The 24,669-nt window shown below is 36.4% G+C and overlaps 1 protein-coding gene across 7 annotated transcripts in view; it reads left to right on the forward strand.

Moving 5' to 3' along the window:
• The window catches only part of KIAA0586 (KIAA0586 ortholog), a 123,136-nt gene that overhangs the window by 67,823 nt on the left and 30,644 nt on the right, over positions 1-24,669 (forward strand). For 6 of the 7 annotated variants that reach the window (XM_025392612.1, XM_025392613.1, XM_025392615.1 and 3 more), the window contains 4 exons: positions 113-247; positions 6,802-6,979; positions 16,347-16,501; positions 20,334-20,439. In XM_025392612.1, coding sequence (XP_025248397.1) covers positions 113-247; positions 6,802-6,979; positions 16,347-16,501; positions 20,334-20,439 — 574 coding nt within the window. The remainder of the gene's footprint in view (positions 1-112; positions 248-6,801; positions 6,980-16,346; positions 16,502-20,333; positions 20,440-24,669) is intronic. The other variant, XM_025392614.1, reaches the window with a different exon arrangement.

Below are 24,669 nucleotides of genomic sequence, written 5' to 3' on the forward strand. Positions count from 1 at the left end.
AATGCTAATACCGTCATTTCATGACTGCTAAGTTTTTATTAATCTTAAATTGAGAAAAATGCAATTGTTCGAAATAATTTATTTTTGTTAATTGTCTTTATGTTTCTTTTAGGAGGATGATCCTCCTAGTGAAGGGCAAGTGATTAGGATGCCCCATAAAAAATTTCATGCAGATGCAATTCTTTCTGTTCTTGCTAAACAAAACCAGGAGTCAGCAGTTTCACAGCAAGCAGTCTGTCATTCAGAGGTACTTTTTAACTTTAATGACTTTTTTTTTTGTTAGATATAAATACAGGAAAAAAATTAAAATATTCTTACTACTAGTTAAAGCATGCTAGTATTTTGTTTTTTCAAGGGTCAGTGTTATAGCAACTTTAACTTGGAGTCATAGAACTGTAGAGTTTTATAACTGAAAGGAATTTAGACCATCTGTTCCAACCACCTTATTCTACAGCTAAAAAAGCTAAAGCTTTGTGAGGATTATTCATTCATTATGCAATTATTTATTGAGTATCCGTTATATGCCAGACACAACCTGGGAAAAGATGCAAAGATAAATAAGACATGACCCCTACCTTTAAGCAGCTTACAGTCATGAAGGAAGATAAGGGCTTACACAAGTAATTATTCAACAGTGCAATAACTGATCAAATAGCTGTATTTACAAGTACTATATGAACACACAGGAGAAAAGACTCTGCTTGAAGTTAGATGACACTTCATACACAATATTACATTGATGTCAGTCTTTAAAGATGGAGTAGGACTTTGCAGGCAGCAATGAAAGGGGGGAAGGGCATTTCAGAAGCAGAAATATCATTTGTTAAGGGATGAGAGCCAAGAAATATTAAAGCATATTTGGAAAGTATTGAAAATTTCTGTGTGGCTAGAACTTTAGATAAAGAATCAGATATGTGTGGAGAAGTAGATTGAACCAGATGATCATAAAGAACATTTTATTTAGGCCATGTGAAGGCTTGGGCACTGTGGAGCCCATGAAGGTTTTTGGGCAAGGGAGTTGCCTTAGGAAGGAGTATGAAGCCATAAACAAATGAGGGAGACATGGGGGATCTGTCAGAACACCACTGTAGTAGACCCAGCAAGAGAGAATGATAATATGAACAAAGATAGTTACAGCAGAAATAGTGAGGAGAGAGATTTCAATTTAAGGGCATAGCATTGACAGTAATTGGTCACTGGTTGAGAGAGGTAAAGAAGCTTTTTTTTAAGGATAATCTTGAAGTTCCTACCTTGGGAGCCTGGGTAGGTGATTGTAGAGTTGTTGGCTTAGAAGTGCAGAGAGAAGAGTGCCAGATTTTATGGGGAAAGTAATGAGTTTGATATACACATCAAATTTAAGGTGCTTAAGGAAATTCCAGGTAGAAATATACAACATTGTCATTCAGACTGGTTAATGATGGAGCTGGGACTAGGATTCTTGATCTATAGTGCTGTTTCTATCATATCTGGTTGTCTTTGCATGAACAAATGTCAACTGGCTTTAGATGAGCTGGAGATCTAAAGACTATATAGGGCCCAAGGAGATGGTTGGTTTTATTTCCTATTTTTATTCTTAAAACTTTAAATGATTAGGAAAGATAAGAGAAGATATAGAATTTAGTAATGGGAAAAAATGAAAGCTTAACATATTCCTTAACATATTCCTTCTAAATTTAAAATAATTAAATTTTCTGTAACTTTAGCAACAGACCAAAAATTGATTTCACCGGAAAAATATTAGTTGTGATGTCTGTGTTGCTAAATTCAAAAACATACTCTCATAGCTGCAGAAACTAAGATGCTTAGTATCGAAACCAGTAAGTTGAGAGAGAGAAAGAAGGGACGGGAGAGAGAGAAAGTGCATGTACAGGGAGAGAAAGTGCATGTATGCGGGGAAAGGAGAGAGAAAGAGGGAGAGGGAAGGAGGGAGAGAGAATGAGACAAGCAAATTGTACAAAAAGAGGTGGCAAATAGCAGAAGTGTCTGCATAATTTATAAATTCCACTGACTAATCCCAGTTTTCTTTTTGGAAATCACTAATATCTGTTTTATTTGTTCAATTTTATCAGACCTTTTTATCTTTTAGATGCTGGGAGATTTATCTTCATTATTTCTTTCTCCCTTTCATTTCCACCCCTCCCCCACCTCCCAAACTCTTATTTCTAGATATTGACACTTCTGTTTCTATTTTTATACCTTAAATTTTCTATCCCTTTCTTTTCTTCTCCATTCTGGGAGAGCTCCCCAATCTGATCTGCTAACTATTAATTTGTTCTCTACCATACTGTTTATCCCATTTATTGTATTTTTCGTACTTGACATTCTTGTTTTCTTTTTTTTTGCTTTGCATTTTAATGTATTTTCTTATCGCCTACTGTATGTCTGTCTGTCTGATTAATATCATTCACTTTGTTGTCTGTTTTTTTTTCTTTTTTAAACTTATTGACTTCTCAGGTATCTGGTTCTTTTGACCTGTGAGTTCATATTTCACTGATGGGATCAACTATTCTGTCTGAGAATTTGGGTAAGGATAAAACCAGTCCATGGTCTGTTTCAGAGAGTTGAAGAAGAGGGGAGGAGAGAGCCCTAGGGAGGAGAGCCTCAGGCAGCACAGAGCCACCCTTGGTCACTGTCCCTGCTGTTTGCTGTTACTCCACTATATAGCTCTTCTGGTGATTATTGTGTCTTTAAGCCCTTAGGAAGAAGTTGCTTTGAGAGGGTTTATAATCCGCTAGTCCTGGGGTTTGGAGGGGAAGAAGGTGAAGGAATGAATGCCCACGGATGGGCTTCTGGACAGATTTCATCTATAGTTGTCACCATAGCTAGGCCTTCATGTTCCCTGATATTACTCTGGGGCGCCAGCATTTGCAGCTGGGGTTGTTGACAAGAAGACTTTTATGGTTGAGGGGCAAGCAGTGATCTCAAATTAATGGAGGAAGAAACAAGCACTTTTCTCCAATCATTCCTGTCACGAAGCTCCTCCACACAGCCTCTTCCCTAGGATGCAGCCCCTTTCTTTCCACACACACCAGTTTAAGTTAACTGTCTGTCTTTCCAGCGGGTTTTCACAGCTTTTACTTTAGTTCTCAGAATCTCTGTAGTTACTCCAGTGTTGATTTTGAGAGCTGTCAGCCTATGTTATTGTGCTGTCCTGGCTAGACCAGCAATGCAGAAGTTAGAATTCTATTTTCTCCAGATCTTTTTCTAAGCATTAACCATTTGTATATGCATAAAAATATATTCGTGTATATGTATATGTGTGTGTGTATATATATGTATGAATTTTTTTGAGACAGAGTTTCAGTCTGTTGTTCATGCTGGAGTGCAGTGGCTCAGTCAGCTCACTGCAGCCTTGAACTCTTGGACTCAAGCAATCCTCCCACCTCAGCCCCCAGAATAGCTGGGACTATAGGCACGCACCATGCCTAGCTAATTTTTTTATTTTTTGTAGAGATGGGGTCTCACTCTGTTGCCTAGGCTGATCTCCAACTTCTGACCTCAAGTGATCCTCCTACCTCAGCTTTCCAAAGTCCTGGGATTATAGGTGTGAGCCACCATTTCTGGCTTAGTATGTAATTTTGAGGTGTGCATATATTTTGTTGTGCAATTTTAAATTTTAAAAAGCCAGTTGCAAGGCTTTTTAAAATTTAACATAAATCCTGAAGATCTATATTCTTTTTACCTACCATGTAGTATACCATAGTTTAATTATTCTCCTATTGAAGGATTTTTAGATTGGTTCCAGTTATTCCCTAATCAAACTATACTAGGTATAAAATCCTTTTTTTTAACTCATGAGAAATTATTTTTCTAGATTTAGATACTAAGGCATGGCATTGCTGGCTCAAAGATATAAGCATTCATAATTTAAGTAGGCACTGAAAAATTGCCCTAACGTATGAGATCCCTTTCCCATGTCACACATAATGCTTTTAATCTTAAATTTTTGCCAGTCAGATTAACAGTGACATTTTGCATATTTTCCTGTCTAAAGGACTATTACATTTGTTTGTAATAAGAACTAGTAACAGTGATACATTATAAGTTAAAATATTGTTTTTCTAAGAAAATAGTGGCTTTTCTTTGTGCTTGAAACTTCTTGCTCAGAGGGACATTAGGTCAGTGAGAGCTGGCTGATGGCAAACTGTAATTTGTACATATATGTAGATGGGCTAGGTATATTACTCTGTATTATAGGCAGCCTGACTTAAATTGACATGAGTTTAAGCACTGAGTATAATCCAAAACTCAGAGATACTTGTGAGTATGAGGGCATTTTGTAAATAGGCAAGATAAGTCTTCAGTAGGGTCATAGAGTATTCTTTTTTTTTTTTTTTTTTTTGAGACTGAGTCTGGCTCTGTCGCCCAGGCTAGAGTGCGGTGGCCGGATCTCAGCTCACTGCAAGCTCCGCCTCCCGGGTTCACGCCATTCTCCTGCCTCAGCCTCCCGAGTAGCTGGGACCACAGGCGCCCGCCACTTCGCCCGGCTAGTTTTTTGTATTTTTTAGTAGAGACGGGGTTTCACCGTGTTAGCCAGGATGGTCTCGATCTCCTGACCTCGTGATCCGCCCGTCTCGGCCTCCCAAAGTGCTGGGATTACAGGCTTGAGCCACCGCGCCCGGCCAAGGTCATAGAGTATTCTTAAGGTGTTAAATAGTTCAGCAATTACAAGTATCCTAGAAAACAGATTCGCAACAGAGAAGTTACTGTAGATTGGCAGAGTAATATAGGCATTGTGAAATATTTCTCAATTTCTGGAGAAAACATAATTGCCGTCATTCTAAACACTGCCCAAGAGTCTCCAAGGGATTTCATATTAATTATGAAACAATATTTTTTAATTTAAAGGATGTTGAGGCAATCAGTATTCCTAAAGAAGAGTCAGGCTAAGAGAATATGGAGAGATAGAGATGTACATAGGAGAATGAAGACAAATTGAAGAGAATCTTGAATGTTGAGCTAAGAAGTTTAGATTTTATTTTATAGTCAATGGAATCATCATAGATGTTTCAGCAGTGATTTCTTCATATATTCTAGTAAAAAAAACCACTTGTTGGTTGAAATTAAACCCTTTTAAATGAAAAACATGGGAGCTTTCAGATATTGGAATTTTTCTTCAGTTCTTAATTAGTAAATTCATTAATTAGAGTATCTCAAGTCATAAAATGTACTAGTGATTAGGATTTATAATTTTTTAATACAGAAAAAAAATAGGAGTCTTATATTTTTTCAGTTGTTCATTTATTTCATAGATTTCATTTAAAGCAATTTTGTTTTGTTTTGTTTTGTTTTTGAGACAGAGTTTCACTCTTGTTGCCCAGGCTGGAGTGCAATGGCGGAATCTCGGCTTACTGCAACCTCTGCCTCCTGGGTTCAAGCGATTCTCCTGTTTCAGCCTCTCGAGTAGCTGGGATTACAGGCATGCACTACCACGCCTGCTAATTTTGTATTTTTAGTAGAGACGGGTTTTTGCCATATTGGTCAGGCTTGTCTGGAACTTCTGACCTCAGATGATCTGCTCGCCGCGGCCTCCCAAAGTGCTGAGATTACAGGCGTGACCCACCATGCCCGGCCAACAATTTCTGTGCTTTTTGTATTTTTTATTTTTCCAAGGAAAAAGAACATTATTAAATATGAGTAAAGTAGTCTTCTATAATCTCTATACTTTTTTTTTTTTTTTTTTTTGAGACAGAGCGTCACTCTGTCGCCCAGGCTGGAGTGCGGTGGCTTGATCCTGGCTCACTGCAGCCTCTGCCTCCTGGGTTCAAGTGATTTTCCTACCTCAGCCTCCTGGGTAGCTGGGACTATAGGTACCCGCCACCACGCTTGGCTAATTTTTTTTTTTTTTTTTTTTTTTTTTTTAGTAGAGGCAGGTTTTCACCATATTGGCCAGGCTGGTCTCAAACTCCTGACCTTGTGATCTGCCCACCTCGGCCTCCCAAAGTGCTGGATGGTGTGAGCTAGGCCTCTATACTTTAATAAAAATCTTATTATTGATATATGGGGTGACCTTTATGCTGTTTAAAGTATATTATTCTCATCAGTTGTTTAATTATGAAGTTTCCACTAACAAACTTGAGGCAATTTTTATTCATGAAGAATGAGAGAAATTTTCTGTTATTCCCCCTTTAAGCTGTATGAACAATGTGTAATGCATACCAGCATTTAGTGGTTTTGATCTTTTGTCTTTTTTGACACGGTCTCACTCTGTCACCCAGGCTGGAGTACAGTGGTGCAATCTCACTCACTGCAGCTTCTGCCTCCTGGGTTCAAGCTAACCTCCTGCCTCAGCCCCCCAAGTAGCTAGGACTACAGGTGTGTGCTATGATGCCCAGCTAATTTTTGTATTTGTTGTCGAGATGGAGTTTTGCCGTGTTGCCTAGGCTGGTCTTGAACTCCTGAGCTCAAGTGATCCACCCGCTTCGGCCTCCCAAAGTGTTAGGATTATAGGCATGAGCCACCGTGCTGGCCCCACTGAGTATTTTAAATTGTAATATAATTTTTCTTTTGTGTTTTATTGCTATTTAATTGGCGCTTGAAAAATAGATAGTGGAATTGAAAAATAGTGGTTAATTTCATAAAATATATGAAATTATTATATTGAAAACAAAGCCTATCACTAGGCTTATTAGACTAACTTCTTGAACTTTTCTTGCATGTAACGTATATGTGGCATAGAAGGCAGTTTGTAAAATACCTTCCAAGGAGTCAAAGGGTATTGTTCATGATATTTGGCAAACATTTCCTGTGTTGACTTGATTTTAATATAATGGTCTTAACAATTGTTTCTACTTTTTAAAGGACTTGGAAAACAGTGTGGGTGAACTTAGTGAAGGACAAAGACCCCAGCTAACAGCGGCAGCAGAGAACATCTTAATGGGACATTCTGTCTATACGCAGCCACCTGTCACTAATGCACAGTCTTTGGATCAACAGTGTGATCCTAAACCATTATCTCGGCACTTTGACGCAGTTTCAGGTATACACCAAAATATTTTTTCTTGATGTGTCATAGTAGCATCCCTAATCTGAGTTGAGAAAAGTATACCTATTTTCAGATGGGGGCTTGCAAAATTTCTTTATTAAAAGGGATTTTAATAATTGAAAAGATTGGTGATAACTTTTTTTATAGTATATATAGCAGTGTTTCCCCAAATGTGATTCATATATCAATGTTGGTACTTGAACCATTGGGTGGTATGTGAATTAATTTTGGTAATACACATACATACACTTAAAACTTTTTAACTGTGATACTTTTATTTCATTTTATTTGCTTATTTGTTTACGTATTTATTTATTTAGAGACAGAGTCTCACTCTGTCACCCAGGCTGGAGTGCAGTGGCGCAATCTCGGCTCACTGCAAGCTCCACTTCCTGAGTTCACGCCATTCTCCTGCCTCAACCTCCCGAGTAGCTGGGACTACAGGCACCCACCACCACACCTGGCTAATTTTTTGTATTTTTAGTACAGACGGGGTTTCACCGTGTTAGCCAGGATGGTCTATATCTCCTGACCTCGTGATCCGCCTGTCTCGGCCTCCCAACATGCTGGGATTACAGGTGTGAGCCATCGCATCTGGCCTATTTTATTTTATTTTATTTTATTTTATTTTATTTATTTATTTATTTATTTTTTTTTGGAGATGGAGTCTTGCTCTGTCGCCCAGGCTGGAATGCAATGGCATGATCTCGGCTCACTGCAACCCCTGCCTCCCGGGTTCAAGCTATTCTGCTGCCTCAGCCTCCTGAGTAGGTGGGATTACAGGCATGTGCCACCATGCCCAGCTAATTTTTGTATTTTCATAGAGACAGGGTTTCACTGTGTTGGCCGGGCTGGTCTCAAACTCCTGACCTCAGGTATTCTGCCCGCCTCAGCCTCCCAAAGTGCTGGGATTACAGGCGTGAGCCACCGTGCCCAGCTGATGCATTTATTTTAATATGTACTAGAAAAATATAACGAATTCATGAAAACTGACATAACAGATCTTTAGGACAAGGTTAAATTAGATAATACTGTAGACATTTATTCCTTATACTATATGGATTTCAGTAGCACTTAGTGCATTCAGGACTATTTTAGAATTTAAATAAACTTTCTGTTGTGACACGTTGGAAATAAGGATAGAGTAGAGAATACCAATCGCTAGCATATATAGTTGACTCTCATTTATGGACCGTTATATTCTGTGGTCACCACAAACATATTAACAAATATTGAACCGTTGCTCCTAGGATAAATACAGGATTAGGTTTCTGTGAGCCTCTGGTCATAACATTTTTATCAACTGATCAATATATAACCTGGTTTTATTTATGTTTCTGTTTAAAGAAATCTTATTTAATATATATTTTGGATTCATTAATATTGAACTCACAGCCATGGAACTATCCAGCAGTGTAACTTGTGCCTGAAGGAGGCCTATCTAACACATATATTTTCTCCATAAGACACAGCAGAAGAGCCTTTTTGTGCTTAGAAACACTAGACAGGCCGGGCGCGGTGGCTCACGCCTGTAATCCAGCACTTTGGGAGGCCAGGGTGGGCGGATCACTTGAGGTCAGGAGTTTAAGATCAGCCTGGCCAACATGGTGAAACCTCATCTCTGCTGAAAATGCAAAAATTAGCCAGGCATAGTGGCAGGCGCCTGTAATCTCAGCTACTTGGGAAGCTGAGGCAGGAGAATTGCTTGAACTCGGGAGGTGCAGAGGGCAGAGGTTGCCGTGAGCTGAAATCGCGCCACTGCACTCCAGCCTGGGCAACAAGAGCGAGTCTTTGTCTCAAAAAAAAAAAAAAGAAAGAAACACTAGACAGTACCTCAGCACTAAGGGGCCATTTTAAACAGTGAAATCACCAAAAAACAAACAAACAAAAAAACAAACAAAAAAAAACCATGAAATGTGAAAAACACAGCTTTACGTATACTGTGAAAAGGTCACTTGTTTACAGTATGAGAGCTGAAATAAGGTGGAATGTATCCTTGTTCAGCATCAACTGGAAAAATGCATATAAGGCAATTTAAGTTTTTCACCACTCTGTACGTGTCCACAAATGACCACAAAGGTGCTGCAAGTATTGATTTGGGGATTATAAATACATTTTAGCAAGTAGGTAAATTTGCAAATATGTAATTTACAAATAAATGAGGATCTGCTATATTCTTATTATTGATTTTTAAATGTCCATTGCTTCTTTCTCTTAAGTGAAAAGAAACTTCTGGAGGCATGCAGATTTGCCAAAAATCAGAAAAGGAAAAGCCTGAATTTAGAGTATTTAGTTTCATATTGAATGAATGAATATCTTGTATCGTTCAGAATTGGGAGAAGTTCAAGACTGAATTTCCCATGTGAATAAATGTAAAGATTGGCCTCATTTCTCATTTTGTATGCATAATGAGAGTATTAAATGTTTTACATTCTTTAAAATTTGTAGGATTCAAATAGCATGAAATGTGACTTACATTTATGTCCAGCTAAATGTGCAGAATGCAGTTAAACAGAGTTAACACTAGGTGGCTCTCGCAAATCACTTGAACTGCTAGGTACTTAAGAGCTACTAGGTACCTGAGAGCAACTAGGCACTTGGTTGAAATGTTACAGAATAAACTCCCTGAGGAGATAGCCTCTCTGGTCCTTTCTTAAATTTCTGGTAACCCTAGCAGATTACCTATAGGACAGTGCATTTTTAATGTTAGATACATTGTAGGTATTTGTTTGATTGGAAAAAATAAGTAACACGGTATAACATAAGACTGAGCACATATGTAAGGCAGTATAGCAAAATAGCTAAGAGTTTAGGCTTTGAGAGTTTCCGAAATGGGTTTGAATTCCAGCTCTGTATATCTTTGGTCAAGTAACTTAATGTTCCTGAACCCAAATTTCTTCATGTGTCAGGTGGGAATAATATTGCTATGTACAAAATTACCCCACATTTAACAGCTGAAGGCAACAAATATTTATTATCTCACAGAACTCTGAAAGTCACAAATCCGGTAGTGGCTTACCTGGGTGGTTGTCAGGATCTCTCCTGACGTGGCAGTCAAGATGATGGCTTGGACTGAGGTCATCTGAAGGCTTGACTAGGGTTGTAGGATCCACTTTCCAAGCTCACTCATGTGCCTTTAGCAAGAGGCTTCACTTCCTCACCATGTTAAACAGTCCATAGGGCCATAAATGATGTAGTAGCAGGCATCTCCCAAGAGAAAGTAAGCAATCAAGATGGAAACAATACTGTCTTTTTTTTTTTTTTTCTTTTGAGAGAAAGTAGCTCCTGAGTAGCTGGGACTACAGATGCACACCACCATGCCTGGCTGATTTTCGTATGTTTTTATAGAGATGGGGTTTTGCCATGTTGGCCAGGCTGGTCTCAAACTTCTGAACTCAAGTGATCCACCTGCCACAGCCTCCCAAAGTGCTGGGATTACAGGTGTGAGCCACTGCGCCCAGCTGATAATGTCTTTTATAACCTAATCTCCAAAGTGACATGCCATCACTTCTGTCATATTCCATTGATAACACAGACCAATCATGGAACAACTTAACAGATGAGTTTAAAAAGGTGTGAATACCAAGAGGGCAGGGATCATTGGGGGCTATCTTGGAGGTAATAGTGTCTATCTCATTACGGTTATTAGGTACATGTATTTGATAATGCATGTGAAGTAGTAAGCACAGTGCTTGGCACATGGCGTTGTTCTCTTTAATAATGCTTGGAGCATGAAAAGTACTATCTTATATGTACTTCATAGAATCAGAAACTACCAACAGTTGACTAAAAGGACTTTGCCTATAGAAAACTAATTTGTTCCTCTTGTTTCAAGATTGTATCCTGGTGACCACAGAATATAGCTGTGGTCCATAGATGAGAATCAACTATATATGCTAGTGATTGGTATTGCTTTTCATCAGCGTTGCTCACAGAGGGTCATCTATTCTTACTTCGCCCCTCCCCACCCCTGCTAATTTTCACGAAATGTCCTATTTCCTGTAGTTCTCTATCACTGTCTCCATTCCTTAGGCTCTCAGGTTGGGTTGAGTAACTGAATGATGCAAAATTGGCTTTGAGGAGTTGTCTTGGGGACCCTAAAATGTAAGCTATAATTTGAATGAATTATATGTGGACCCTGGGATATACTACAAACTACAGCTTTTTATTTACTCAAAAAACCTGTATTGAATACCCACTGTATACCTAGAGCTGTGTAAATACCACATTAAGCACTCAAGATTCAAAGATGATAGGTGTCTGCTCTCAAGACATTTACTAACTAGTGTGGGAGAAATAAATAACAATTATAATATTGTATGACTAGTACAACATACGGCTGTGGGAGTGCAGAGGAGGAATTCAACTCATTTGTGAGGGCTTAGAAAACGTTTTCTGCAAGAGCCAATGTGAAATTGAATCTTAAGGGAATTAGCCAGATGGTAAATTATAAGAATATTCCAGTTTGTTCATTTACCTTATTCAGAAGACATTTTTGAGTGCCTGCTATGTGCTGAGCATGTGCTAGGTTCTATGAATATGAAACTTGGTAAGGCCCTGTTCACAATGATTGTTTTTTCTCTAGTAGACATAGTAGATAAGAAAGCGAAAACATGCAATAAATTACTGTAGTTATTGTGAAGAAGTCCATATAGGATGGATGTTCAGGTCAATTGTAGTTGAAGGGATTCAGGAAAGACTTCATAGATGAGGGAAGTCTTGCTTGAAGTGACTCCCCAAAGATGAATAAATGCTTGCCAAGTGGTGAGTGAGGAGGGACCTTTCAGGCAGAATATGCAATAAGACAGGGAACAAAGGCAAAAAAAAAAAAACCCAAAAAACAAAAAAAAACAAGGGTTAATCACAGAAATGAGGTGTTTTTGTCAAAGAAGTAGAGCTTAAGATACAATGAAATTGCAGCAGGGAGCAGAAACCAGGTCATGAAAAGCCCTGGATGATCTATTAAGGAGTGCAGTAAGGATCGCTTTGTATACAAAATGGGAAATAGTAAGTCTTACTTTATACTTATTCCCATGAACAGTTCAGTCTTAAGTTTCTGTCAATTCTGAATATTGTGTGATATTCATCAGTCTGCTAAAGATTATAAATAAATGAGTGATATGATCATATTTACCTTTTATTTAGCAAGATCATCTGAGGTGCAATGTGATGGGTAGATTGGATGAGTTAAGACTGGATGCAAGGAACCTGATTAGACAACCATTAAAGTTGACCTGATGAGATATTATTCAGTAGGGAGGATATATAAAAAGGGAGATTTGAGAGAGAATTAAGGAGATGGACAGGAATTCATTTGAGTGTGAGCAGTAAAAAAGTAGCAGAAAGTCTAAGAAATAACCTAGGTTTCTGGCTAGAATTATTGGATAGATGGTCATCTCAGTCACTGAGAGAGAGCGAATATGGAGGAAGGACAGAATTAGGAGGAAGGAGGTGGAGTGGGGTTTATACATACTGAATGTGTGACGCCTTTGACTTTCATGCAAATGAAAAAAATCCGTTAGATATGCCAGACCAAAAATTCTTGCTGGACTGGCAATTTTAGGCAAATTTAGTGTTCTCTAAAAGTCTGCCATGGTTGCTCTCCACTACAATAAAATCCTAGGAAAGCAAAATTAGGGATTTCTAGTTATGATTAATTAAATTAAATTAAATTTGACTTGATTGAAATAATATTTTAAAATCCCTCTTTTAAAGGTCTAACTTGCATTGGGTAAGACACCCACACTCAGTGAGCCTGCTTGTTAGAAGACACAGCAAATTCAGCACTGTTAGGATTGTTGTCATGGAATCCTTTCCTGACCCTTATCACTGGGTTAAATACCTGTCATATGTACTCTGTATAATTCTCTAATGTCACCTGCCTAATGTTGCTCTTACCACACTGATTTGTAATCTCACGTGAGGGTATGGACTTTATCTTGTTTACTGTCATATCCCTGTCACCTAGCAGGTTATGTAGTACACAGATCATAGTAAATATCTGTTAAATTATAGGATGGTATATGATGTGAAAGCTATTACACACTTTTTGAGTGCTTCCCACCACCACTTTTTTCCTGTCCCATGTATGCCTTATCCCAAGTAACCCGTGTTAAGATTCTGGCATATAACCCTCCTGTTTTTTACCTCACACATATAATTTTATGCACACATGCATGTACAATATATATAGTGTGTGTGATTGCCATTATTTTACAACTTGAAATCATATCTTGCACACTTGCCTGCATTTTGTGTTTTACCCAGTAAACCCTGTAGATTATTCCAGGTCAATTGGTATTACTTAAATTTGTTCATTTTAATGATTGCATAAAACTTCATAGTGTTGATTTCCAATAATTTATTTAGTTGTTTCTCTATTGATGGATGTTTATTACCATTTCCCTGCACTAAAAACAATGCTAGAGTAAGTATCCACACACGTATCCTACCAGATTGTTGTGTTTTATATACTCCTCCTCACTCCAGTGTATGTACTCCTGGAAGCTCTTCTATACATGAGCAAATATATCTTTAGTTTGGAAATAAATAATGCCAAGTTGCTTTCTTGAAAGTTTAAACCAATGTATTTTTATCAGCAATTTATTAGTGCCCTTTCCTTACATCTCCTCCTGAAATTGTGTTGAATAGTTTTTTTATATGCCTCAGTAGAAATATGAAGATATGTTTCTGACTCCTGGTGAGTTTATATGTATTTTCAGTCATATGTTTGTTGGCCATTTGTATGTGCTCCTATAAAGTTCTTTTCCCATCTGGGAGGTTCTCAATTTTTCTTGTTATTTTTAAGGCTGTTTGTATAGTTTAGATGTTTTCTACTATTTGTATTGTAAATATTTTTATCCAAATTTATATTTTGTTCACTGACATTGTTGATCTTTTTTTGCCATATAATTTGAAAATTTATGTATAGGTATTTCTATATTTTATACTTTCTGTGCTTTCATGGCTTAATCATGTTGCTATACTATAGAAAAAAGCTAATCATTTTTATCTATTTATCTGATATCCAGTCACATTACCACATTCTTGTATTAGTTCTAATAGAGTTCTTTTGTTTTCATTAGAGTCTCTGGGATTTTCTAGGCATATACCATATTATCAGCAAAAGAGTTTTCAATATCTTCGTTTTTAACATTACATGTAATTCTTAATTTTCTCTTAATTTATCTTAGAAAAATGTCGAAGAAGTCACATAGGAATACAAAAAGGCATAACAGAATATAAAGAGGCAAATAAAGCCTGGAACATGAGTTACTTTAAATTATAGGTATTATTACCATTACTTAAATTAATCTCATGTTAGATAATTAAATGAGAATTAATCAGGTAATAATTTTGATAAATTGTTTTATACAGATGTAATACTATAATAGTAAAAATCAAAACTCAATGCGTCTGGGCATGGTGGCTCACACCTGTAATCCCAGCACTTTGGGAGGCCAAGGCGAGTAGATCACTTGAGCACTTGAGGTCAGGAGTTCAAGACCAGCCTGGCCAATATGGTGAAACGCTGTCTCTACTAAAAATACAAAAATTAGATGGGTATGGTGGCACATGCCTGTAGTCTCTGTTCCTCGGGAGGCTGAGGCAGGAGAATTGCTTGAACCCTGGAGGCGGAGGTTGCAGTGAGCCGAGATTGCACTACTGCACTCCAGCCTGGGTGAGTGAGTCTCCATCTCAAAAAAAAAAAAAAAATTAGAACTCAATAGATGTATTTTGCTTTATGTAAAACCCTATTGAAAACCTAGATTAACATAAAAGATCAATCAGAGTGATTATTTGCTATATCTAGGAAATTGTCAATAGAATGCCTTTAAATGGAAAATATCTATGGCGTGTTTAAAATATTTTTTCAGGCTGGGTGCAGTGCAGTCGCTCATGCCTGTAATCCCAGCACTTTCGGAGGCTGAGGCAGGAAGATCACTTGAGCCCAGGGGTTTCAGACCAGCTTTGGCAACGTGGCAAAACCCTGTCTCTATTAAAAATACAAAAAATTATCCAGGTGTGGTAGTGCACACCTGTAGTCCCACCCACTCGGGATGCTGAGGTGGAAGAATCACCTGAGCCTGGGAAGTCAATTATGGAGGGAGCCATGATCATGCCATTGCACTCCAGCCTGGGCAACAGAAGTGAGACTCTGTCTTTAAAAAAATAAAATAAAATAAAATAAATATATAAATTTTAAATATATTTAAAACAACTTAATTTGCATATAACTCCAGGTCTATTTCTATTGATTATATTTTAAAAGATTATCTAGCAAGACTGTGAAACAGAGAGCAGTGACTTAATTCCTTTGTGCTTCTTACTAGCTCTCTGATTTTGGACAGTTAGTTAACTTCTCTGAACCTTAGTAATGTCTGTGAGAGACAGTTACAATACTGTAACCTGTCTGTCTTACAGAATGATTGTAAAGTTCAAATGTAATAAGATCATGTACTCGTATATGAAAGTGCTTGGAGTATATAGTGCAATACAAAGGTACAGTGATGTTATTATTAGATACATAGATATCTCTGCTCTTGTCTTCTTTTTACTGATTTGACTGAGGTGGCATTTATTTATTTATTTGTTTGTTTATTTATTTTGAGACGAAGTCTCACTTTGTCACCCATACTGGAGTGCAGTGATGCTATATCAGCTCAGTGCAACCTCCACCTCCCGGGTTCAAGTGATTCTCCTGCCTCAGCCTCCTGAGTAGCTGAGATTACAGGCACATGCCACCACACCCAGCTTATTTTTGTATTTTTAGTAGAGACAGGTTTCATTATGTTGTCCAGGCTGGTCTCGAACTCCTCTCCTCAGGCGATCCACCTGCCTCAGCTTCCCAAAGTGCTGGATTACAGGCATGAACTATTGCGCCCAGCCAGAGGTGCCATTTAGATAAAAAAAGAAGAGCTTGATCACTTGAAGAAAAAAATTCACAGAATAGAGCTAGGCAGTACAAACATTTTCCAGGCAGGAAATTGCCCTTTGCTTTAAGATTACCTTTTAGATAGAAAGTATTCTTTTGACTCTTAGAGATAGGAACGGTAAGCAGGAGTGTTAAGAGTTCGTATGTGGGAAGGAGGCTTCAGATGAACTGCATGGACAACTTGTTGATTGAAACTTTACGTAGAATATTGCATGGATTTGTTTGAACATAGGTACTTTTTGCATTCTCTCTGAGTTTTGGTTTTAACTGCAGTGAAGGCTTGGTCCAGGTGTTTTTGTTTGAAGTACACTGCTAGTTCTAATTCAGCAGGTGAGACATACTGGTAGTTTTAGTCAACTACTTGTTCATTTTTGAAGATAAATTTAACAATTTATTTTAACTTTTTGTTTACATTTTTGATAACAGGTAGTATTTATGAAGATTCATGTGCTAGTCATGGTCCAGTGAGTTTGGGAGAATTGGAGTTGGAGCCAAATTCTAACCTTGTTCTTCCCACAACACTTCTGACATTACAAGAAAATGATGTTAATTTACCAGTAGCCGCTGAAGATTTTTCCCAGGTACCAAATTAATAGCACTTATATTTTACTTAAAATGAGAATTGAAACAATATTGCCTTAGCATGGTACCCCATCAAGATCCAAGCCTCTGAAGTCAGATAGCTTCAACTCATGCCTCTTTTATTTCCTAACTCAAGCCTGGATATAAATCTTAGTTCACCTAAGCTGTGCCCTTGAACATATTAGCCCCTTTTAAGCCTTAATTGCCTATCTTTAAATTAAAGAATAAAAGTAACGGCCAGGTGCAATGCCTCACACCTGTAATCCCAGAAACTCTAGGGGGCCGAGACAGCGGATCACTTGAGTCCAGGAGTTTGAGACCAGCCTGGGCAATGTGGCAAAATGCCGTCTCTACAAAAAATAAAAAAATTAGCTAGGCTCCTGTAGTTCCAGCTACTTGGGAGGCTGATGTGGGCAGCAGATTGCCTGTGCCCGAGAGGCAGAGGTTGCAGAGAGAGCAGATTACACCACTGTACCGTACTCCAGCTGGGTGACAGAGTGAGACTCTTGTCTCAAAAAAGTGAATAAATAAATAAAACATAAAAATAATATATATAAAAGTAAGGTAGCTATTTAATTTACATCTCTGTATCTGCATACACTACCTAGCTTAGTAATTTGCACATAGTAAGTACTCGATAAGTGTTTATTACATTGAAATTTGTAAAAAGTGTTTCATAAGAAATGTATTGCGTAAGAAATTTAATACTGAGTGAAGCCAATGGCCCATGCAATCTCATGTACTGAAAAAATAGGTTTATTACTCACCAAGATGTTAATCTAAAAAAGTTCAATATTAGTTTTTTATTTGTGTATTGGCAATTTATTACTCATTTTGAAGTAATTTATGAATAAGTATTCATGGTATTATGCAGCAGTACATGTGTTAAGGAAGAAACCAAAAAATATGTAAGATAAAGATTGTGGAACATATGATTATGTGGGGTTCAGTATTACCAACCTGTGACCAAGCAATGATTAGGAAAAATTAGTTAATAATGAAAAAGTATGTTAATAACTTCAGTATGAAAAAATTTTTTGTGACCATGATTAGGCAAACATTTCTGGGATATGATACCAAAGGTACTATCTATGAATAATAATTTTTTAAATTGATCTTATCAAAAATAAGAACTTCTGTTCTTCAAAACACAGTTAAGAGAATTAAAAGGCAAGCCACTGACTGGGAGAAAATATTTACAAATCTCTTATCTGATCAAAGACTTGTGTTCAGAATATATAAGGAGCTCGCATAACTCAGTATTAAGAAAACAAACAATCCAGTTTAAAATGAACAATAGATTTGGACTAGTACTTTACCCAGATATATGAATGGCAAATAAGCACATAAAAAGATTCTCAGCTGGGCATGGTGGCTCACGCCTGTAAGCTCAACACTTTGGGAGGCCGAGGAAGGTGGATCATGAGGTAAAGAGATCGAGACCATCCTGGCCAACATGGTGAAACCCTGTCTCTACTAAAAATACAAAAATTGGCTGGGTGTGGTGGCTTGTACCTGTAGTCCCAGCTACTTAGGAGGCTGAAGCAGGAGAATCCCTTGAACCCGGGAGGTGGAGGTTGCAGTGAGCTGAGATCGCGCCACTGCACTCCAGCCTGGTGACAGAGCAAGACTCTGTCTCAAAGAAAAAAAAAAAAAAAAAAGATTCTCAGCAGAGTTAGTCATTAGGAAAATGCAAAATAAAACCACAATGAGCTACCACTACATATCCATTAGAATATCTAAAATCTAAAAGACTGTCACGCCAAGTGTCGGCAAGGATGTGGAGCAACTGAACTCTCATACTTTGCTGATTGGGAATGTAAAACGATCCAACCCCTATGGAAAAGAGCTTGGCCATTTCTTTAAAAATATACACCCACCATATGAACCATGCATTTCACTCCTAGTTTCTCAAGAGAAACTAAAACATATATTTACACAAAGACATGTACATGAATGTTCATACAACTTTATATTTGTAGTAACCAAAAACTAGAAACAACACATTGTCTATCAACTGGTAAATGGACAAATTGTGGTGTATGCTGTACAGTGGAATACTTAGCAATCAAAAGGCATGAACTATGAATACAAACAATAACATGGATGGTTCTTACAAAAGTTATGTTCAGTAAAGAAGCCATACCAAAAACAAACAAAAAAAACCACTCTGATTTTATTTATATAAAATTTTAGAGAATGCAAACTTAATTTATAGTAATAGAAAACATTTCAGTTCTTTTTTGGGGACAGTAGGAGGTAGAGGTGGGAAGGGCAAGAGGGAGAAGATAAAAGGGTGTGAGAAAACTTTTGAGATTGATGGATATGTTTATTGTATTATCTTGATTGTGGTGATAGTTTCATGGGTTTATAGGTAGGTCAAAACAGCAAATTGGACACTAGATATGTGCAGTTTATTGTCTGTTATGTATATCTCAATAAAACTTTCAAAATAAAAGTTTACTTCCTTTTAATTGATGGCTTGTTTTAGAATAAAACTATAAAGTGTTACCAGAAGAATGGGCCTCAAAAAATTCCTTTGTTAGATTTCTTTAGCTGACAGGGACGTATGGTTAGTAATAATGGCACATATTTATAGTGCTAAATGCTGTTCTAAGTTTTTTACGTATTTTAACTCCTTTAATCCTTATAACAGCCTAATGAGGTAGTTATTATTATCCCTATTTCATGAATGAGGAAATTGAGGTATTAAGCAGTTAAATAACTTGCCCAAGGTCAAAGCTAGAAAATGCCTTACCCAGATTTGAACACAGGCAGGTTAGCTCCTGTGTTCATAGCTCTTATTCACTGTGAGTAAGCAAGGAAACCACTAGAAATGTTCAAAGTCTCAGCAGCCAGAGCCAGAGGTAGTCCTAGTACCCATCTTAGAAACACACACCAAGATAATATTTCCTTCGAGGCAGAAACATACATGACTAACAGCTCTAAACTTGAAAGACCAGAGTTAAGACTAGTTATTATTACTGCAGCTTAGAGCTACTCATTTTTACCCCTAGATAAAGAGGATGCTTGTCAAAGGTGCAGTGATTACATTGTGTCCATGTGGACAGATGTTTCAGATTCTTCTATGGTTGTATTTATTGACAAGGGTTCAGGGATTTCTTTTTAAGTTCCTGTTAAAGCTGTTTTCAGGGGCTCCTGTAATAGCTGTTTTCAGGGGCTCTTTATAATTAAGCTCATAAAACAGGAAAGAGAAGAAAGAAAATCACACAATTTGTGATGTGTGATTATGAAGAGATTTGTGACTAATGTAAATTTCAAATTTGATTATGTTATAGGTAAGGGAGAGAGATGATAGTGCTTATGATGGTGCGTATGTTTCTTGAATGGCAAATGGAACATAACAATACCTACTCACACTTCTGAGAATTAAATGATGTTACTATATATAAAAGCTCTTTGAAAATTGCAGTGCATTATGCAGATTTTCATTTTATGCAAAAAGTGGTTATATGGAAGAGTTTGCTGCCAAATTAAGTTCTTATCCTGTCTAAATCCATTATATGTATATAAAGTAGTTTGATTCATAAGTAGCTCTGAATTTTCTAATAAAAATAGAAATGACTTCAATATTTGAAATCTGTATATATGATCCAAATCTTTTTAAAGTTTTTTTTTGCAACATCTTTTCTTTTGTGATATGTACCTCATCACCTATTTATCGGTAGAAGTGCTAATACATAAATGGCAATAAAAAGCAACTAGACAGCAAGCATATTATTAAAATTTTATAAACACTTGAATAATTTGACTTCTCAGATTTTTTAAGTAACTAAAAAATATTATTACTTCATATCTTAAATTATTTAGTACCAACAAAAGCGAAATCAGGATGTTAAGCAAGTTGAACACAAACCATCACAAAGTTACCTACATGTTACAAATAAATCTGATATTGCACCATCACAGCAACAAGGTAAGACTTGTTTTTATGTAGTAATATAATAGTTTGATACTTGTCTGGATATTGAACAAATATGAGAATTCTTTACTTTTGTATACATCCCACTGCTCTCTAGGTTTTTGTTTTCTTTAGTTTTCTCTCATTTAGTCCATTTAGATGAAGAATCGGTATTGTATTTGACTGTAAATTAGTTTGTTATTTTTACCAGTAAACACTATTTCTAGTGGATTTTTAAACTCGTAGCTGGTGTCTTTCCTTTACCCTACCTTTTAGTTCTTGTTCAATTGAATACCAAGGTCTTTTTATCTGTACATAGGTCTGTTTGAAATTATAATATGTTAAAGACAGGAATTATGGCTGTTAATATGCTTTGTAAAGGACATTATTTAGTGCATGGTGTTGTTGACCAAGTATAACTTAAAAACAATTGCCTCTCATGTTACATACTATTGATATGGATGACCTTAACTGTTGTTTATCAAACTTGTGTGGTTACCTTTCATTCCAGCATGCAAGCATTTTGATATTGTCTCTATGTTTCTGCAAGGCTGTTGGCCTCGTGCTTTGTTTGCCATCTTGCTTCTTAGTTATTTACATTTTATATAACCTAAAATCTGAAATTTTACAGTAGAAATTAAGATATCTTCTGTTTAAAAACTTTCTGCCACAATCCTGGAAGAAGTATTAGGAATAGTTTGAGAAGTAGAATTTTTCTTTTTTGCTTTTATAACTGTGATTTTTATTTAATTTTCAAATAATACTTAATTGAGCAAATGCATATTATTGAATGCCAGTATAATTTGCAAATGTAACTATGCATTTGTTGTTTTGGGAAGGACCTAAATGAGGATATGCTCAAGATAGTAAGATTATGCCACTTAAGGTTTAGGTTTTCAGTCTTCCATTTGTTGTCTATTCCCCTCTTGCTCCAAGTTTTCAGAACTTTGTCCTCCTGACCCTTTTTTTTTAACCTCATCATAGTATGTTAATATTAATGTACTGTGGAAAATTGCCTATAAAACTCTTCTTATGGTGATTTAAAAATTAATCATGATAGTATATCGATATGGAAAGATAAATGTTTCTCAGGTAATGTCAGAATTTACTTCTTGTTCTTCAACTGAGTCTTCATTTATGAACTATCCTTCACAGTCAATGATAGTTTCTTTAATGTTTTTAAAAATTAATCATTTTTGACATTATAAATGAATTTCATTTTCTTGGGGATGTTATATGTAATGAAATAATTATTTTTCTCAGCTGATAGGAAAATATCTCTGGTAAAATGTTAGCTGGTGGAAGGAAGTTTTATGTGGAAAGGGTTTACAACAGTTGGATTTAATACATTTGAAATGTTTTGTGCATTTTACATCTAGTACAAAAGTTAGGAGAGCAGACCTCTACCAGCCTTGACCAAGACAAATAAATAGCAGTGGGCTATAAAGAGAGCATTTTAAATACAGGCCAAGTCTTTCACTCTATAATGATACATATCTTTATACTGAAAATTTCTTGAATGAATATGATTGACTTGGCAAATATAGTCAGTTATGACATTTTTTCCCATAGATTTTGTGGGTTTTATTTTTTTTTCTCTGATGAAACTCTGAGACATTGCCAGATGTTCCAGAAAATAAAAGTCAGAGTGCCAAAATAATTCTCTGGAGCTCTCAGGACTTTGGGTGACCTTGAAGGAATTCAATCCTCTCATACATAGAAACCTTGAAGATAATGAAGGAAATTCACCTTATCACAAAGGAATTAAAACCACATCTTTTCTAGCAGATAAATGCTTCCAAGAATACTAGAACCCCAAATTTTGGCTATTTCAGGGGGAAGTATCATGTATTTCACTTGAAATGTGTAGTAGTTTAATATATGTCTACAAAAAAAGAAGCAGTAGCAGCTGTTTTAATGATCATCCATTAAAAATTAACTGAAGAATGGTAGGACACAGATTCCAGCACCATATTGCTAGGAACTTAGTAAAGTACTTAGTTTTTTTCTCCCTTGACTATTACTTTCAGATTTTAGTATAAAAGAGAGGAATTCATTGTTCTGACAAACGATATCTTTAAAGCCTTTAAGAGTAAAACCTTTTTATTTGGTATTGAATTTATTGGTTCTATCTTTGACCACATGATACCACTTATCTAATTCTATGTACTGATTAATGTATCTAACAGTTTTACAGTGAAAGTGCTTTTTTAAAAAAGTATTTGAATAGTCATTTCTATTTTTCCCCCCTTCCTGTGCAAGTTAATTTCTACTCATCTTTTGCTATACAAGTTAACTTTCATCAGTACAAATGAGAGGCTAGTTATAAGTCAATTTATTTGTGATGAGCCCAGGAATAATTAAATTCTATGAAGTAATATATTAAAATAGTATACTTTAAAAATTATTTTCCTTCTTTTTTTCTCTTTAAATTCTAAGACCATCATAATACATTATCATTACAAAGTCAGACATACTATTTACTACTACTACCAGTCAGTGGGGGGAAAAAAAAGTCATATGTTTTATGATAAAATGCTGTGATAGATTGGATTGTCAAATTTGCTTGAAAAAAATCACAGCAGTTTTCAGTTTTTCTTATTTGTAGATTACACATGTTACTCAGAAAATAAGTATCAAAGTGCTAAAAATAATAGGTGTAATTGCTGTTATTTGTCAAAATCAGTTTACATTTTTGTGGGAAACACAGAATCACAAATGTTTCTTTCTGGCAATATGTCCTGAGTTAAATTCGAGCCAATTTAGCACCTTTTATACTCATATAACTGTGATGATGACTTTAAATGTGTAAATAGTAGAAAATTCAAACATATATTCTTAGAAGCTATTTTTGACCACGTGTGCAAATAATTTTTCTTTTTTAATAGAATGGTGCATTTTTTGCCTTTGTATTTGAAATTTAGCTAAATTACAATAGCGATCAGAACTATAGTTGACCTTAGTAATTTCAAAACCATAGTTAAAAGAGTTTTAAGTTGATTTTTAAAAATCTTAAGATATGATAGGGATTTCAAAACTATTTGTGTAGATCTCTGATAGGGAGGGGTTGGGGCACAGACTAATAAATGTGCCAAAAATATGTGAATCCAGATGTGTAACAAGCATTGTCTGAATAAATGTGTTTTCCACAAATCCATCCTATTGATTAACAGAAAATAAATTCACTTTGAAATGTTGCTGAATTTGGTAGTTTTGTTTCCACTTAGGATGAGGAAATTGGAAAGAGTGTCACTTTCACCCTAACTATAATAAAATGTCAGATAAACTTCAAAATCATTAACATTTCTTGAACCTATCAGAGAGCTTCTGATGCAGAGCAACTAAGTAGCCTAAAGTCCAAGGAAAGACAGACTCCTCCAAAAAGAGATGAGACACAAGCACTGTCTCACTTGTGACAGAGCACGGTCACAGAAAGAGACACCAGGCACCAATCAAGCAGATAAGAAATATTTGGTTAAACTTTTTAGTGGGTTGCTAAAGGCCAAGTATAGAACCATTGGTAGTCACAGATACAAGTGGAGTTCACACCCACTTGTAGGCATCTTCTGCACAGACCGCTAGAGAAAGATTGTGGGGAAAGGCAGAGAGTCTCCCTCACTGGTGCAGGCCTGAATGAAGGGAGTGACTGTCACTGCCAGAAAGGCAGGATGCCCGCTTTGACCTTTCTCCTTTAAGAACAAAAGCCTTAAGCCACTGAGGAAGGGCCAACACATCTGTTATTTCTAGGGTATAGGTGAAAACCTATTGTGGCTGGGGGAAGGGTACAGGAAAAAAAGAATCCACTCCTGGCGGAGAAGAAGGAAATAGTCTTGTCCCACAATCTTTTATCAGCACTATTAGAAGTTTCTTATTGTTGGGAGAGTGGTTGGAAACTGTCCTGCACAAAATTTGCCAAAGGGACAAGGCAGAATTTAAAATGTCAGTTCCCTCTAAATTGATGTATAGATTCAGTGCAATCTCAAAAACATTCCCGCAGGGATTTTTGGGTAGAAGTTGACAAGCTAAATCTAAAGCTCATAAGAAAATGCAGAGGACCTAGAATAGCCAAAATAACTTTTAAAAAGAGAAATAAAGTTGGAAGATTATACTATATAACTCTAAGACTTATTATAAAGCTACAGTAATCAAGACAGTGGGGTACTGGCATAAATATCAATGGGATAGAATAGAGAATTCAAAGAAAAGTCCACACATTTATGATCAGTTGATCAATTGATTTTTACC

The sequence above is a fragment of the Theropithecus gelada genome, chromosome 7b (assembly GCF_003255815.1).
Source record: "Theropithecus gelada isolate Dixy chromosome 7b, Tgel_1.0, whole genome shotgun sequence".
NCBI classification, from domain to species: domain Eukaryota; kingdom Metazoa; phylum Chordata; class Mammalia; order Primates; family Cercopithecidae; genus Theropithecus; species Theropithecus gelada.